Source organism: Muntiacus reevesi, chromosome X (genome assembly GCF_963930625.1).
Source record: "Muntiacus reevesi chromosome X, mMunRee1.1, whole genome shotgun sequence".
Taxonomy (NCBI): Eukaryota; Metazoa; Chordata; class Mammalia; order Artiodactyla; family Cervidae; genus Muntiacus; species Muntiacus reevesi.
The window spans coordinates 31,498,459-31,514,468 of NC_089271.1; the positions used below are offsets into that span (position 1 = coordinate 31,498,459).

General features: G+C 37.1%; 1 protein-coding gene across 2 annotated transcripts in view; it reads right to left on the minus strand.

Annotated features, from left to right (window-relative positions):
* The window catches only part of DMD (dystrophin), a 2,163,935-nt gene that overhangs the window by 1,482,918 nt on the left and 665,007 nt on the right, over nt 1–16,010 (minus strand). For both annotated transcript variants that reach the window (XM_065915496.1, XM_065915495.1), the window contains 2 exons: nt 7,330–7,431; nt 7,096–7,203 (listed from right to left, as the gene is read on the minus strand). In XM_065915496.1, coding sequence (XP_065771568.1) covers nt 7,096–7,203; nt 7,330–7,431 — 210 coding nt within the window. The remainder of the gene's footprint in view (nt 1–7,095; nt 7,204–7,329; nt 7,432–16,010) is intronic.

Here is a 16,010-nt window from a genome sequence, read left to right on the forward strand (position 1 = left end):
CTCGAACCCAAAACAACAAAGAAAAAGGCAATGGGCTCATACTTATCAATAATTACCTTAAAGACTGGCTGAATGGATACAAAAACAGACCACTATATATGCTGTCTACAAGAGACCCACCTCAAACGTAGGGACACATACAGACTAAAAGTGAAGGGCTGGAAAAAGATATTTCATGCAAATGGAGACCAAAAGAAAGCAGCGATAGCAATATTTACATCAGATAAAATAGACTTTGAAATAAAGGCCATGAAAAGAGACAAAGAAGGACACTACATAATGATTAAAGGAAGAAGATATAACAATTATAACACCCAAAAGAGGAGCACCACAATATGTAAGGTAAATGCTAACAAGTATGAAAGAGGAAATTAACAGTAACATAATAATAGTGGGAGACTTTAATACCCCAATCACACTTATGGATAGATCAACGAAACAGAAAATTAGCAAGTAAACACAAACTTTAAATGATACAATGGACTAGTTAAACCTAATTGATATCTATAGGACATTTCACCCCAAAACAATGAATTTCACATTTTTCTCAACTGCACACAGAAACTTCTCCAGGATAGATAACATCCTGGGCCATAAATCTAGCCTTGGTAAATTCAAAAAATTTGAAATCATCTCAAGCAGCTTTTCTGATCACAATGTGGTAAGATCAGATGCCAACTACAGGAAAAAAAAAAAACCTATTAAAAATACAAACATATGGAGGCTAAACAACACACTTCTGAATAACCAACAAACCACAAAAGAAATCAAAATATGCATAGAAATGAATGAAAATGAAAACACAACAACCCAAAACCCATGGGACACTGTAAAAGCAGTGCTAAGGGGAAGGTTTATAGCAATACAAGCCTACCTCAAGAAACAAGAGAAAAATCAAATAAACAACCTAACTCTACACCTAAAGCAACTAGAAAAAGAAAAATGAAGCACCCCAGGGTTAGTAGAAGGAAAGAAATCATAAAAATTAGGGCAGAAATAAATGCAAAAGAAACCAAGGAGACCGTAGCCAAAATCAACAAAGCTAAAAGTTGGTTCTTTGAGAAGATAAATAAAATTGACAAACCATTAGCCAGACTCATGAAGAAACAAAGGGAGAAGAATTAAATCTACAAAATTAGAAATGAAAATGGAGAAATCACAAGAGACAACACAGAAATACAAAGGATCATAACAGACTATGGTCAGCACCTTTGTGCCAATAAAATGGACAACTTGGAAGAAATGGACAAATTCTTAGAAAAGTATAACTTTCCAAAACTGAATCAGGAAGAAATAGAAAATCTTAACAGACCCATCACAAGCAAGGAAATCAAAACTGAAATCAGAAATTTTCCAACAAACAAAAGCCCAGGACCAGATGGCTTCATAGCTGAATTCTACCAAAAATTGAGAGAAGAGCTAACACCTATTCTACTCAAATTTTTCCAGAAAAGTGCAGAGGAAGGTAAACTGCCAAACTCATTCTACAAGACCACCATCACCCTAATACCAAAACCAGACAAAGATGCCACAAAAAAAGTAAACTACAGGCCAATATCACTCATGAACATAGATGCAAAAATCCTTAACAAAATTCTAGCAAACAGAACCCAACAACATATTATAAAGATCATATATCATGACCAAGTGGGCTTTATACCAGGGATGCAAGGATTCTTCAATATCCACAAATCAGTCAATGTGATACACCACATTAACAAATTAAAAGATAAAATCCATATGATTATCTCAATAGATGCAGAGAAAGCCTTTGACAAAATTCAACATCCATTTATGATTAAAAAAAAACCCTCCAGAAAGCAGGAATAGAAGGAACATACCTCAGCATAATAAAAGCCATATATGATACACCCACAGCAAACATTATCCTCAATGGTGAAAAACTGAAATCATTTCCCCTAAAGTCAGGAACAAGACAAGGGTGCCCACTTGCATCACTACTATTCAACATAATTTTGAATGTCTTAGCCACAGCAATCAGAGAAGAAAAAGAAATAAAGTGAATCCAGATTGGAAAAGAAGAAATAAAACTATCACTGTTTGCCGATGACATGATCCTCTACATAGAAAACCCTAAAGACTCCATCAGAAAATTACTAGAGCTAATCAATGAATATAGTAAAGTTGCAGGATATAAAGTTAACACACAGAAATCCCTTGCATTCCTATACATTTACAATGAGAAAACAGAGAAATTAAGGAAACAATTCCATTCACCATTACAACAAAAAGAATCAAATATTTAGGAATAAATTTACCTAAAGAAACAAAAGACCTATATGTAGAAAACTATAAAACACTGATGAAAGAAATCAAAGATGACACAAATAGATGGATAAATGTACCATGTGCATGGATTGGAAGACTCAATATAGTGAAAATGAGTATACTACCCAAAGCAATCTATAGATTCAATGCAATCCCTATCAAGCTACCAATGGTATTTTTCAGAGATCTAGAATAAATAAGTTCACAATTTGTATGGAAATACAAAAAACCTCAAATATCCAAAGCAATCTTGAGAAAGAAGAATGGAACCAGAGAAATCAACCTGCCTGACTTCAGACTATACTACAAAGCTACAGTCATCAAGAGAGTATGGTACTGGCACAAAGACAGAAATATAGATCAGTGAAACAAAATAGAAAGCCCAGAGATAAATCCACGCACCTATGGACACCTTATCTTTGACAAAGGAGGCAAGAATATACAATGGAGAAAAGATAATCTCTTTAACAAGTGGTGCTGGGAAAACTGGTCAGCCACTTACAAGTGAATGAAACTAGAACACTTTCTAACACCATACACAAAAAGAAACTCAAAATGGATTAAAGATCTAAATATAAGACCAGAAACTATAAAACTCCTAGAGGAAAACATAGGCAAAATACTCTCTGACAGAAATCATAGCAGGATCCTCTATGACCCACCTCCCAGAGTAATGGAAATAAAAGCAAAAATAAACAAATGGGACCTAATTAAACTTAAAAGCTTTTGCACAACGAAGACAACTATAAGCAAGGTGAAAAGACAATCTTCAGTATGGGAAAAAATAATAGCAAATGAAGCAACTGACAAATAATTAATCTCAAAAATAGACAAGCAACTCCTGCAGCTCAATTCCAGAAAAATAAGTGACCCAATCAAAAAATGGGCCAAGCAACTAAACAGATATTTCTCCAAAGAAGACATACAAATGGCTAACAAACACATGAAAAGATGCTCAACATCACTCATTACCAGAGAAATGCAAATCAAAACCACAATGAGGTACCATTTCATGCTGGTCAGAATGGCTGCTATCAAAAAGTCTACAAACAATAAATGCTGGAGAGGGTGTGGAAGAAAAAAAAACCCTCTTACACTGTTGGTGGGAATGAAAAATTGTACAGCCATTATGGAGAACAGTGTGGAGATGCCTTAAAAAACTGGAAACAGAACTGCCATACGACCCAGCAATCCCACTGCTGGGCATATACACCAAGGAAACCATAAATGAAAGAGACACATGTACCCCAATGTTCATCGCAGCACTGTTTACAATAGCCTGGACATGGAAGCAACCTAGATGTTCATAGGCAGACGAATGGATAAAAAAGCTGTGGTACATATACACAATGGAATATTACTCAGCTATTAAAAAGAATGCATTTGAATCAGTTTTAATGAGGTGGATGAAACTGGAGTCTACTATACAGAGCAAAGTAAGTCAAAAAGAAAAACACCAAAACAGTATATTAAATCATATATATGGAATTTAGAAAGATGGTAATGATGACCCTATATGCGAGACAGCGAGAGACACAGATGTAAAGAACAGACTTTTGGACTCTGTGGGAGAAGGCGAGGGTGGGATGACTTGAGAGAATAGTATTGTAACATGTATATTACCATATGTGAAATAGATCACCAGTCCAGGTTCAATGCGTGAGACAGGGTACTCAGGACTGGTGCACCAGGATGACCCTGAGGGATGGGATGGGAGGGAGGTGGGACGGAGTTTCAGGATGGCAAACACATGTACACCCATGGCTGATTCATGTGACTGTATGGCAAAAAAAAAACCACCACAATATTGTAAAGTAATTAGCCTCCAAATAAAATTAAAAAAACAAACAAAACATATGGGTATTATAATCAATGCTATTTTGTTTACTTTAATGTTTTTCTTATTTTTCAAAACATGATATAAGCCCCTTCTATATGAGGATAATCATTTCTTGTGCTACTCTTGTATCTCTCAGAGAATCTAATTAAGTTTATTTTAGACTTATTAGATTTATGAAACTTAAGTTTACTCTAGAACTATACTGTTTATAATTTTACAGAACATTCACATGTACTTTTCAGTGCCACTTTAAAATTTTTACTGTAATCTTATTTCAGGTATGTTATCCTTTTTCAAAGAGTACAATTCTGTTTCAAAAAACAAAGTTGAAACTTTACCTACATATTATAAAATTAATATTTATGTCCCTCCAAAATTCATATTTTGAAGGCCTAACCTTCCAATGTTATCACATTAGGAGGTGGAGCTTTGGGGAGGTAATGATGCTTAGATGAGGTCATGAGAGTAGAGCCCCCACCTCTAGGATTCTGCTTGTGTGCTAAGTCACTTTAGTTGCATCTGACTCTGTGACACTATAGACTATAGTCCACCAGGCTTCTATGTCCACGGGATTCTCCAGGCAAGAATGCTGGAGTGGGTTGCCAGGCTCTCTTCCATGGGATCTTCAACCCAGGTATCGATCCTGAGCCTCTTATGTCTCCTGCGATTAGTGCCCTCATACAAAAAAGAAGGGATACCAGAGCTTCCTCTGTCTCACCAGAAAGAGGGCCCTCACCAAGAACCGAATCTTCCAGCACCTTGATATTGTGCTTCCCAGTTCCTAGAACTGTAAGAAATAAATATCTACTGTTAAAGTCACCAGTATGTGGCATTTTATTACAACAGCACAAGTAGACTAAGACAGGAATTGGGAGCAAGAACTGGTGTCTCTTGTAACAAATACCTAAAAATGCAGAAACAGCTTTGGACTGGGCCATCGGTAGAGGCTGAGAGTTTTGAGGTATATGCTCGAAAAAGTCAAGATTGCCATGAAGATAACTTCAAAGGGCAACTCTGGTGAGGACTCAGGGAGAAAGAACGAGAGCTGGAAAGAAAGTTTCCATCTTTTTAGAGAACACATAAATAATCATGAACAGAATGTTGGTATAAATATGGATGATAAAGGCCATTCTGTTGGGGTGCCAGACAAAGTAAGGAACATATTGGCCAAGGGAGAGAAGACAATCCTTGTTATAAAGTGGCAAAGAACTTGACTGAATTGTGTTGATGTTCTAGTATTTTGTAGAAGGCAGAACTTGTGCATGATGAAACGGGATATTTAGCTAAGAAATCTGATGTCTTTGGGAGATATTTAAGCAAAGTGTGAAAGGGACAGCATGGTTTCATCTGAATGCTTAAGGTAAAAAAGCAAGAAGAGAAAAATCAATTGAAGAAGGAACTGTTTAACAAAAAGGAACTGGAACTTAAGGATTTGGATGACTCTCAGTTTATCCACGTACCAAAAAAAAAATGAGAAAGGCTGTTTAGACGTGAGCACTAGGGTGCAGTTGATCTACTATTTAATGAGGATATTAGTGTGGGTGTGAAACAGAACCTAATCAGCTCTCTGATCAGAAGCCAGGGATACAGATGTATACATTATGGACACATGAATATGAAGCTATGGATACTGTAATATACCAGCAGAAACTGCCAGATGGGACTAACGGAAACAAAGAAAACTAGATGGATTGAAGGCAGGCTGTGAACATGTGCATTCTTCCCATCAAGAAAAGAGAATGATATGGGTGATACAAAGACATCAGGGCTGCCACCCCTACTGTAGGCCCAAATGACAGAGCCAGTTGCTCCTGAGTTTCAAAGGGTGGGGCCACCTCTCAGGTTTTGGGGGACAGGCGTGCAGGATGCCCCCACCCAGTGCCTCAAAGCAGCCATGACAGGGAGTCCTATGAGTGGGGCTGCAGCAGAGAGCCATGTGGGCGGGCAGTGCACTGTGAAGCTGAAGAGGCAAGGCCACCTTGTGGAATTCTGGGGGTGATGGTGCCACTCTGGTGGCCCTGGAGTGCAGAGCATCAGTCCAAAGAGGAATATTCTTGAGCAAACTTACAGAATTGTTTTTCCTATGTTTTAGACTTACATGTGGCCTGTCACCCCTTCCTCCTTTGCTATTTCCCCTTTTCGAATGGGAATACCTATCCTATAGCTGTCACACAACTGTATTTTGAAAGCATATAACTAGTCTGGTTTCACAGATTCATAGTTGGAGAGCTTGGCCTCAGACCTTGAGTCTTATTTGATTTAGATGATGAGACTTTGAACTTTACAATATATGCTGAAGAGTTGACATTGGGACTATATAAGTTATTTTGGGTCTGTTCAGATGGAATGAATATATTTTGCATGTGAGAAAGACACACATTTTGAGAGTCCAGGCGTGTAATGATATGGGCTAAATGACTGTGTCCCCACAAAATATATATATCGAAATTCTACACCCCTGATATCATGGTATTAGGACATTGGGCCTTCAGGAGGCAATTAGATTTAGATGAGTTTATGACAGTGAAGCCCCCATGATGGGATTCATGACCTTGTAAGAAGAGGCAGAGACACTAGAGTTTCTCATTCCACTATGTGAGGAGAGTAATACTATTTGTTGCTGTTCAGTCGTGTTCAACTCTTTGCAATCCCATGGACTGCAGCATGCCAGGCTTCTCTGTCCTTCACTATCTCCTGGAGTTTGCTCAAATTCATGGCCATTGAGTTGATGATGCCATCTGACCATGGCATCCTCTGTTGCCCCCTTCTCCTCCTGCCTTCAATCTTTCCCACAATCACCTTTCCCTATTTTAATTATGACAAGTAACAATATAATTAAAGAGATTGATCTAAGAAAGAACAATGAATATTATGTTTAAGATTTAAACATCAGAAAGACCAAATACAGATGTTAGTAGAAACTACTGGTTTTTGTTTAATAATATCAATAGCTGAAGAATACATACAGCCAGTTTTTGAAGACTTGATAACATTTCACTTTGATCCTTAAAGCCAGTTGTGGGAATCTTGTTCACAGCATCTTCTTTATCTGAAAGCCATGTACTAAAAAGGCACTGAAAGAAATCAAATAATTTCAAAAGATAAAGAATAATAATATTAAAGAACATCATAGTTTTTTATGTACCTATTTAACATCTCTCCACATCTTTCAGTGATACATTATCCCTCATGTGACTCACCTGCTCTTCAGTAAAACGTTGCCATTTTAGAAGAACATCCTGTAAAAGAACCCAGCGATCTTCAGTCCACCTACAGATGTTTGCCCACCGATCTCCCAGTACCTGGAGAAGAGAAAACCCACCACAACATCAGCAAATGCTTACCTGTTAACTGAATTTTATTAAAAAATGGCATGAATGATTTGTAAAAGTATCTAACTTTGAGTCTCTTACGTATACTAGGAGTTGTAAAGAGCATCTGTTAGCTTCTGCTTATAATTATATAAGCACATGCCTTTCATTTGTAATTAAATTACTTCACTCTTGCACCTTATATGGAAAAGTAGAGACACTTACAAGAAGTCTAAGGCAGATATCACACCACTATTTGAAATGTCTACACAGAAAATATAAACAGGAAAAATATAAAGGCAGAATGAAATAGGATTTGTCACTGATAATATGGAAAATGTGTATCATTCTTAGGTCTGAAAATATATATCAAAAGAATAAATTCTGGCTAAAATATAGGATGTCAAAAGACTCTTATCTGAAGCAATCTTATATAATTAGAATTGCTTAATATTTTGATTGTAGAAGAATATTAGTATTGACATAACATCATATCCACACGTGAATTTTTAAAGTTAACTGGATTATTATTATGAACATTTAAAGTCACTATTTCTCTAAACAGTTCTATTGAGAAAATTCAGTAGAGTAATAGTTTTCTAAGTAAGAGTTGTGCTGTTCAGTTCAGTCACTCAGTCGTGTCTGACTCTTTCCAACCCCATGAATTGCAGCACGTCAGGCCTCCCTGTCCATCAACAACTCCCGGAGTTTACTCAAGCGCATGTCCGAGTCGGAGATGCCATCCAGCCATCTCATGCTCTGTCATCCCTTTCTCCTCCTGCCTCCAATTCCTCCCAGCATCAGGGTCTTTTCCAATGAGTCAACTCTTCACATGAGGTGGCCAAAGTATTGGAGTTTCAGCTTCAGCATCAGTCCTTCCAATGAACACCCAGGAATGATCTCTTTAGGATGAACTGGTTGGATCTCCTTGCAGTCCAAGGGACTCTCAAGAGTCTTCTCCAACACCACAGTTCAAAAGCATCAATTCTTCGGCGCTGAGCTTTCTTCACAGTCCAAATCTCACATCCATACATGACTACTGGAAAAACGATAGCCTTGACCAGACGGACCTTTGTTGGTAAAGTAATGTCTCTGCTTTCCAATATGCCATCTAGGTTGGTCATAACTTTCCTTCCAAGGAGTAAGCGTCTTTTAATTTCATGGCTGCAATCACCATCTGCAGTGATTTTGGAGCCCCAAAAAATAAAGTCTGACACTGTTTCCAATGTTTCCCCATCTATTTGCCATGAATTGATGGGACCAGATGCCATGATCTTACTGTTCTGAATGTTGAGCTTTAAGCCGACATTTTCACTCTCCTTTTTCACTTTCATCAAGAGGCTTTCTAGTTCCTCTTCACTTTCTGCCATAAGGGTGGTGTCATCTGCATATCTGACAGTATTGATATTTCTCCCGGCAATCTTGATTACAGCTTGTGCTTCTTCCATCCCAGTGTTTCTCATGATGTACTCTAGGGTTTCTCGAGAGGCAGATCAGGTGGTCTAGTATTCCCATCTCTTTCAGAATTTTCCACAGTTTATTGTGATCCACACAATCAAAGGCTTTGGCATAGTCAATAAAGAAGAAATAGATGTTTTCCTGGAACTTTCTTGCTTTTTCGATGATCCAATGGATGTTGGCAATTTGATCTCTGGTTCCTCTGCCTTTTCTTTTCTTTTTTTTTTCTTTTTTATTTATTTATTTTTTTTTAATTTTTTTTTATTTTTCAGTGGGTTTTGTCATACACTGATGTGAATCAGCCATAGAGTTACACGAATTCCCCATACAGGTCTCCCATCCCACCTCGCTCTCCACCCGATTCCTCTGGATCTTCCCAGCCCAATAGGCCCGAGCACTTGACTCATGCCTCCCACCTGGGTTGGTGGTCTGTTTCACCACAGATAATATACATGCTGTTCTTTCGAAACATCCCACCCTCCCCTTCTCCCACAGAGTTCAAAAGTCTGTTCTGTACTTCTGCGTCTCTTCTTCTGCCCTGCATATAGGGCCATTGTTACCATCTTTCTAAATTCCGTATATATGTGTTAGTATACTGTGATGTTCTTTATCTTTCTGGCTCACCTCACTCTGTATAATGGGCTCCAGTTTCATCCATCTCATTAGAACTGATTCAAATGAATTCTTTTTAATGGCTGAGTAATATTCCATGGTGTATATGTACCACAGCTTCCTTATCCATTCATCTGCTGATGGGCATCTAGGTTGCTTCCATGTCCTGGCTATTATAAACAGTGCTGCGATGAACATTGGAGTGCACGTGTCTCTTTCAGATCTGGTTTCCTCAGTGTGTATGCCCAGAAGTGGTATTGCTGGATCATATGGCAGTTCTATTTCCAGTTTTTTAAGAAATCTCCACACTGTTTTCCATAGTGGCTGTACTAGTTTGCATTCCCACCAACAGCGTAAGAGGGTTCCCTTTTCTCCACACCCTCTCCAGCATTTATTGCTTGTAGACTTTTGGATAGCAGCCATCCTGACTGGCGTGTAATGGTACCTCATTGTGGTTTTGATTTGCATTTCTCTGATAATGAGTGATGTGGAGCATCTTTTCATGTGTTTGTTAGCCATCTGTATGTCTTCTTTGGAGAAATGTCTGTTTAGTTCTTTGGCCCATTTTTTGATTGGGTCACTTATTTTTCTGGAATTGAGCTTCAGGAGTTGCTTGTATATTTTTGAGATTAATCCTTTGTCTGTTTCCTCATTTGCTATTATTTTCTCCCAATCTGAGGGCTGTCTTTTCACCTTACTTATAGTTTCCTTTGTTGTGCAAAAACTTTTAAGTTTCATTAGGTCCCATTTGTTTATTTTTGCTTTTATTTCCAATATTCTGGGAGGTGGGTCATAGAAGATCTTGCTGTGATTTATGTCAGACAGTGTTTTGCCTATGTTCTCCTCTAGGAGTTTTATAGTTTCTGGTCTTACATTTAGATCTTTAATCCATTTTGAGTTTCTTTTTGTGTATGGTGTTAGAAAGTGTTCTAGTTTCATTCTTTTACAAGTGGCTGACTAGTTTTCCCAGCACCACTTGTTAAAGAGATTGTCTTTTTTCCATTGTATATCCTTGCCTCCTTTGTCAAAGATAAGGTGTCCATAGGTTCGTGGATTTATCTCTGGGCTTTCTATATATGACAAACCCACAGCAAGCATCACCCTCAATGGTGAAAAATTGAAAGCATTTCCTCTGAAATCAGTAACAAGACAAGGATGCCCACTCTCACCACTGCTATTCAACATAGTGTTGGAAGTTTTGGCCACAGCAATCAGAGCAGAAAAAGAAGTAAAAGGAATCCAGATAGGAAAAGAAGAAGTGAAACTCTCGCTGTTTGCAGATGACATGATCCTCTACATAGAAAACCCTAAAGACTCTTCCAGAAAATTACTAGAGCTAATCAATGAATATAGTAAAGTTGCAGGATATAAAATTAACACACAGATATCCCTTGCATTCCTATATACTAACAATGAAAAAACAGAAAGAGAAATTAAGGAAACAATACCATTCACCATTGCAACAAAAAGAATAAAATACTTAGGAGTATATCTACCTAAAGAAACAAAAGACCTATACACAGAAAACTATAAAACATTGATGAAAGAAATCAAAGAGGACACAAACAGATGGAGAAACATACCGTGTTCATGGATTGGAAGAATCAATATTGTCAAAATGGCTATTCTACCCAAAGCAATCTATAGATTCAATGCACTCCCTATCAAGCTACCAACGGTATTTTTCACAGAACTAGAACAAATAATTTCACAATTTGTATGGAAATACAAAAAATCTCGAATAGCCAAAGTAATCCTGAGAAAGAAGAATGGAACTGGAGGAATCAACCTGCCTGACTTCAGACTCTACTACAAAGCCACAGTCATCAAGACAGTATGGTACTGGCACAAAGACAGTAATATAGATCAATGGAACAGAATAGAAAGCCTCTGCCTTTTCTAAAACCAGCTGGAACATCTGGAAGTTCACAGTTCACATATTGCTCAAGCCTGGCTTGGAGAATTTTGAGCATTACTTTACTAGCGTATGAGATGACTGCAATTGTGCAGTAGTTTGAGCAATCTTTGGCATTGCCTTTCTTTGGGATTGGAATGAAAACTGACCTTTTCCAGTCCTGTGGCCACTGCTGAGTTTTTCAAATCTGCTGGCATATTGAGTGCAACACTTTCACAGCATCATCTTTTAGGATTTGAAATAGCTCAACTGGAATTCCATCACCTCCACTAGCTTTGTTCGCAGTGATGCTTTCTAAGGCTCACTTGACTTCACATTCCAGGATGTCTGGCTCTAGGTGGGTGATCACACCATCGTGATTATCTGGGTCATGACGATCTTTTTTGTACAGCTCTTCTGTGTATTCTTGCCACCTCTTCTTAATATCTTCTGCTTCTGTTAGGTTCATACCATTTCTGTCCTTTATTGAATCCATGTTTGTATGAAATGTTCCCTTGGTATCTCTAATTATCTTGAAGAGATCTCTAGTCTTTCCCATTCTGTCGTTTCCTCTATTTCTTTGCATTGATCACTGAGGAAGGCTTTCTTATCTCTCCTTGCTATTCTTTGGAACTCTGCATTCAAATGGGAATATCTTTCCTTTTCTCCTTTGCTTTTTGCTTCTCTTCTTTTCACAGCTATTTGTAAGGCCTCCTCAGACAACCATTTTGCCTTTTTGCATTTCTTTTCCGTGGGGATGGTCTTAATCCCTATTTCCTGTACAATGTCATGAACCTCTGTCCATAGTTCATCAGGCACTCTATGAGATCTAGTCCCTTAATTTGATTTCTCACTTCTACTCTATAGTCATAAGGGATTTGATTTAGGTCATACCTGAATGGTCTAGTGGTTTTCCCTACTTTCTTCAATTTAAGTCTGAATTTGGCAATAAGGACTTCATGATCTGAGCCACAGTCAGATCCCAGTCTTGTTTTGCTGACTGTATAGAGCTTCTCCATCTTGGGCTGCAAAGAATATAATCAATCTGATTTCAGTGTTGACCATCTGGTGATGTCCATGTGTAGAGTCTTCTCTTGTGTTGTTGGAAAGAGGATGTTTGCTATGACCGTCCTGTCTTTAGCCTGTCACTAATACTAGTGCCTCAGTCGTAAAGCATCTACCTGCCAATGCATGAGATGCAGATTCAATCCCTGGGTTCGGAAGATACCCTGGAGAAGGAAATGGCAACCCACTCCAGTGTTCTTGCCTGGTAACTCCCATCGTCTGAGGAGCTTGGTGGGCTACAGTCAATGGGATCATAAAGGAGTTGGACACAACTTAGTGACTGAACAACAATATCTATATGCACATACTATTTTAGTATGTAATATAAACTAAGCACTAATATTTTTTAGGTGAAAAAGTGAGTTGTTATGATTTCTGTATAAAGGTACTATTTTAAGAAACATATCATTTATTCCAACATTATTAGGATGCACTTCAGAATCTAAAATTTCAACTTTTTTTGGCTTCCTTATAAATAATAAAATTATTTACCCATAGATATTAGACCTCTAGAGCTAGAAGTATCTCAAAATATGGACATGTCTTATTTTGTATAGAATTAGAACTAGAAAAAAATGTTTGTTTCTCATATTTTTTAACAAATATATTCAGTATCTAAGATAAGCCTGATAATAATTTCTACCTTACTTGATACTACACATTTGGATGGATCCAACTAGAAAATTTTGACATATGATTCAAATAATATAAATGTAATTAGCATCATGGCAAAACCTATCTATTCCTAAATAATTCAGAGACCTACTCTTTTTTCTTATTGTATTTAATCTACCACCTTTTAGAAAAGGAAGTCTCAAACACAGGGGTAAGAAGTAAGCAATAAATGTATTACTACAATATTAAAATGATCATGAACTCAGATGCAGCTCAGTCACAGGTGAGTTTTCAGTTTTTCTTCAGAAATGTCAATAAAAATGTTATTACTTTCAAGCATAACATAAGTGATTTTGCATTTTTTATAGTTTCATTCTCTACTCGATCACTTTTGAATTACATTAGTTTATGACAGAAGCCATAACACTGAAACAGTGATGCAAGATACCCAGGAAATGTGTTAACATAACTCAATGCATTCAATGTTAGCTATTTAATTATTACAATTAAAATTTGGGATTTTTTTCAAAAACATATTAGAAGTTATTTTAGTAAACTTCCTAGTTACCTTGTAAGGACACATCAGATAAAATGCCATGTAGCATACCTGGTAATGGATTAGTTGTGGAAAAAAACAGCTTCAAACAGAGAAACTCTTGCCTGTTAGCCATAAACTACACCATCTGCCTGATTTTATGATGCAGATATAAAAGGTCAAATTGTGGCACATTTATTACAGGGCTCCAACCCCAATGGAGATGGGTGTCAAGGGCTAAGTGAGACACTCAAACTGTAGCACCACCTTCATAAATGAAAGAAAATGAACTAAGAAGTCTAAATAGATATACCATCTTCTCTCCAGTGCTACAAGACACACAAAGCTAGAGTCTAGCAAAGTAGTATCTTAGGTTTGCAATCGCATAGATAGAGCTTTTATAATTTATTGATTTTAGTAGGACATTGTATAAAACAAACTCACATAAAGACCTCTATACTAGATTGTTTAAGATTCAATTTATAGATTGCAAAATATACTGTGATACACTTTATAGAATTTTTCATTATTAAAAAACAATGGTAAATATTTTAGTCATACAGTCAACCTAGTCAAAACAACCTAGTTAAAACAACTATTTTAAGAATATTATTTCTATCAACAGATGAACAGATAATGAAATTTTGCCATTTGCAACAAAATAGATGGGCTTGGAAGACATTATGTTAAATGAAGTAAGCCAGACAGAGACAGACAAATACTGTATGATATCACTCATATGTGGACTCTTAAAAAAAAAAAGAAACAACTAGTAAATATAACCAAAAAGAAGCAAATTCACAGATACAGAGAATAAACTAGTGGTTATCAGTAGGGAGAGGGGAAGGGCAATATAGGTGTAGCAACAAACTATTAGGTCTAAAATAAGCTAAAAGGATATATAGTACAACACAGGGAATATAATCAGTATTTTACAGTAACTATGAATGGAGTATAATCTTTAAAAATTGTGAATCACTATGTTATACATCTATAACATACAATATTACACATCAACTATACTTCAGTTATAAAAGGATAAAAAGATAATCATTAAAAGTTTCCTTTGTAGTCAAATAATCATAATAGATAACTTTTATAATTCCACTGAGCAGGTTAAATATTGTCAATATTTAATTTATAGTTAAATATAAGCTCTGATTCATTCATTCACCAATCATTATTTAAATAACAAATATTTTTGGACATACACTATGTGCCAAAAATGAACAGAATAAATGGACTGAACTGTGTCTGCCTAAAATTCATGTTACATCCCTATTGACCTCTACCCCAGAATGTGACTGTATTAGAAGACAGGACCTTGACAGGCAGGGCCTTTAAATGGGGCTTTTAAGTTAAAATGAGTGTGTTAGGGTGGACTCTAATTCAGTCCAACTAGCATCCTTATAAAAAAAGGAAATAAAATAGTGTCTTTGGCTGTATGGGCACAGAGGAGAGGCCTTTGGGTGGACATAGCGAGAAGGCCGCTGTCTGCAAGGCCAGGAGAGAGGCCTCAGAAGGAACCAAACCTGCCAATACCTTGGACTTCTAGACTCCAGATCTGTGAGAAAACACATTTCTGTTGTTTAGGAAATCCAATCTCTGGCATTTTGTCAAGGCATATCTAACAAACTACATAGGACAGATTTAAGAGAGGCTGATTCCACGGCACTGCAAAATGTCTCACAAAATTAAAATTGTTACAAGTAAAGATGCATATATTAGAGTGGGGGCACTTTAGAGAACATATTTCAGTTACTAGTGTAAAATGAATTTAAATTGTTCAAATAGAGCAGAATTTTAATAATAATGCATTGGGACAACTTCTCAAATACAAAGATGCTATCATTTTGTGATTTTATGTGTTATATGGGGAGCATAAAATTATCTAGAATCAAAAAACTTGGATTCAAGTCTTAAGTCAATCAACTGCTTGGATTACCAATGTGTGTTGTTTAGTTGCTAAGTCACATCAGACTCTATTGTGATCCTATGAACCATAGCCCACCTGGCTCCTATGTCCATGGGATTTCTCAGGCAAGAATAGTGGAGTGGGTTGCTCTTTCCTTTTCCAGGGGATCTTCCTGGCCCGGGGATCAAACACATGTTTTCTGCATTGGCAGGCGGATTCTTTACCACTGCTGCTGCTATTAAGTCACTTCAGTCATGTCCGACTCTTCGCAACCCCATGGACTGCAGCCTACCAGGCTCCTCTGCCCATGGATTTTCCAGGCAAGAGTACTGGAGTGGGTTGCCGTTGTCTTCTCTGTCTTTACCACTGACTCTCTTTCAAATTATGGAAACATTTAAAATCCATAATTTCTTGTAATATTAGGAGCAATTCTTTATCTTCCCCTGCTCAATGAAATCAAGTGACTTTTTCAACAA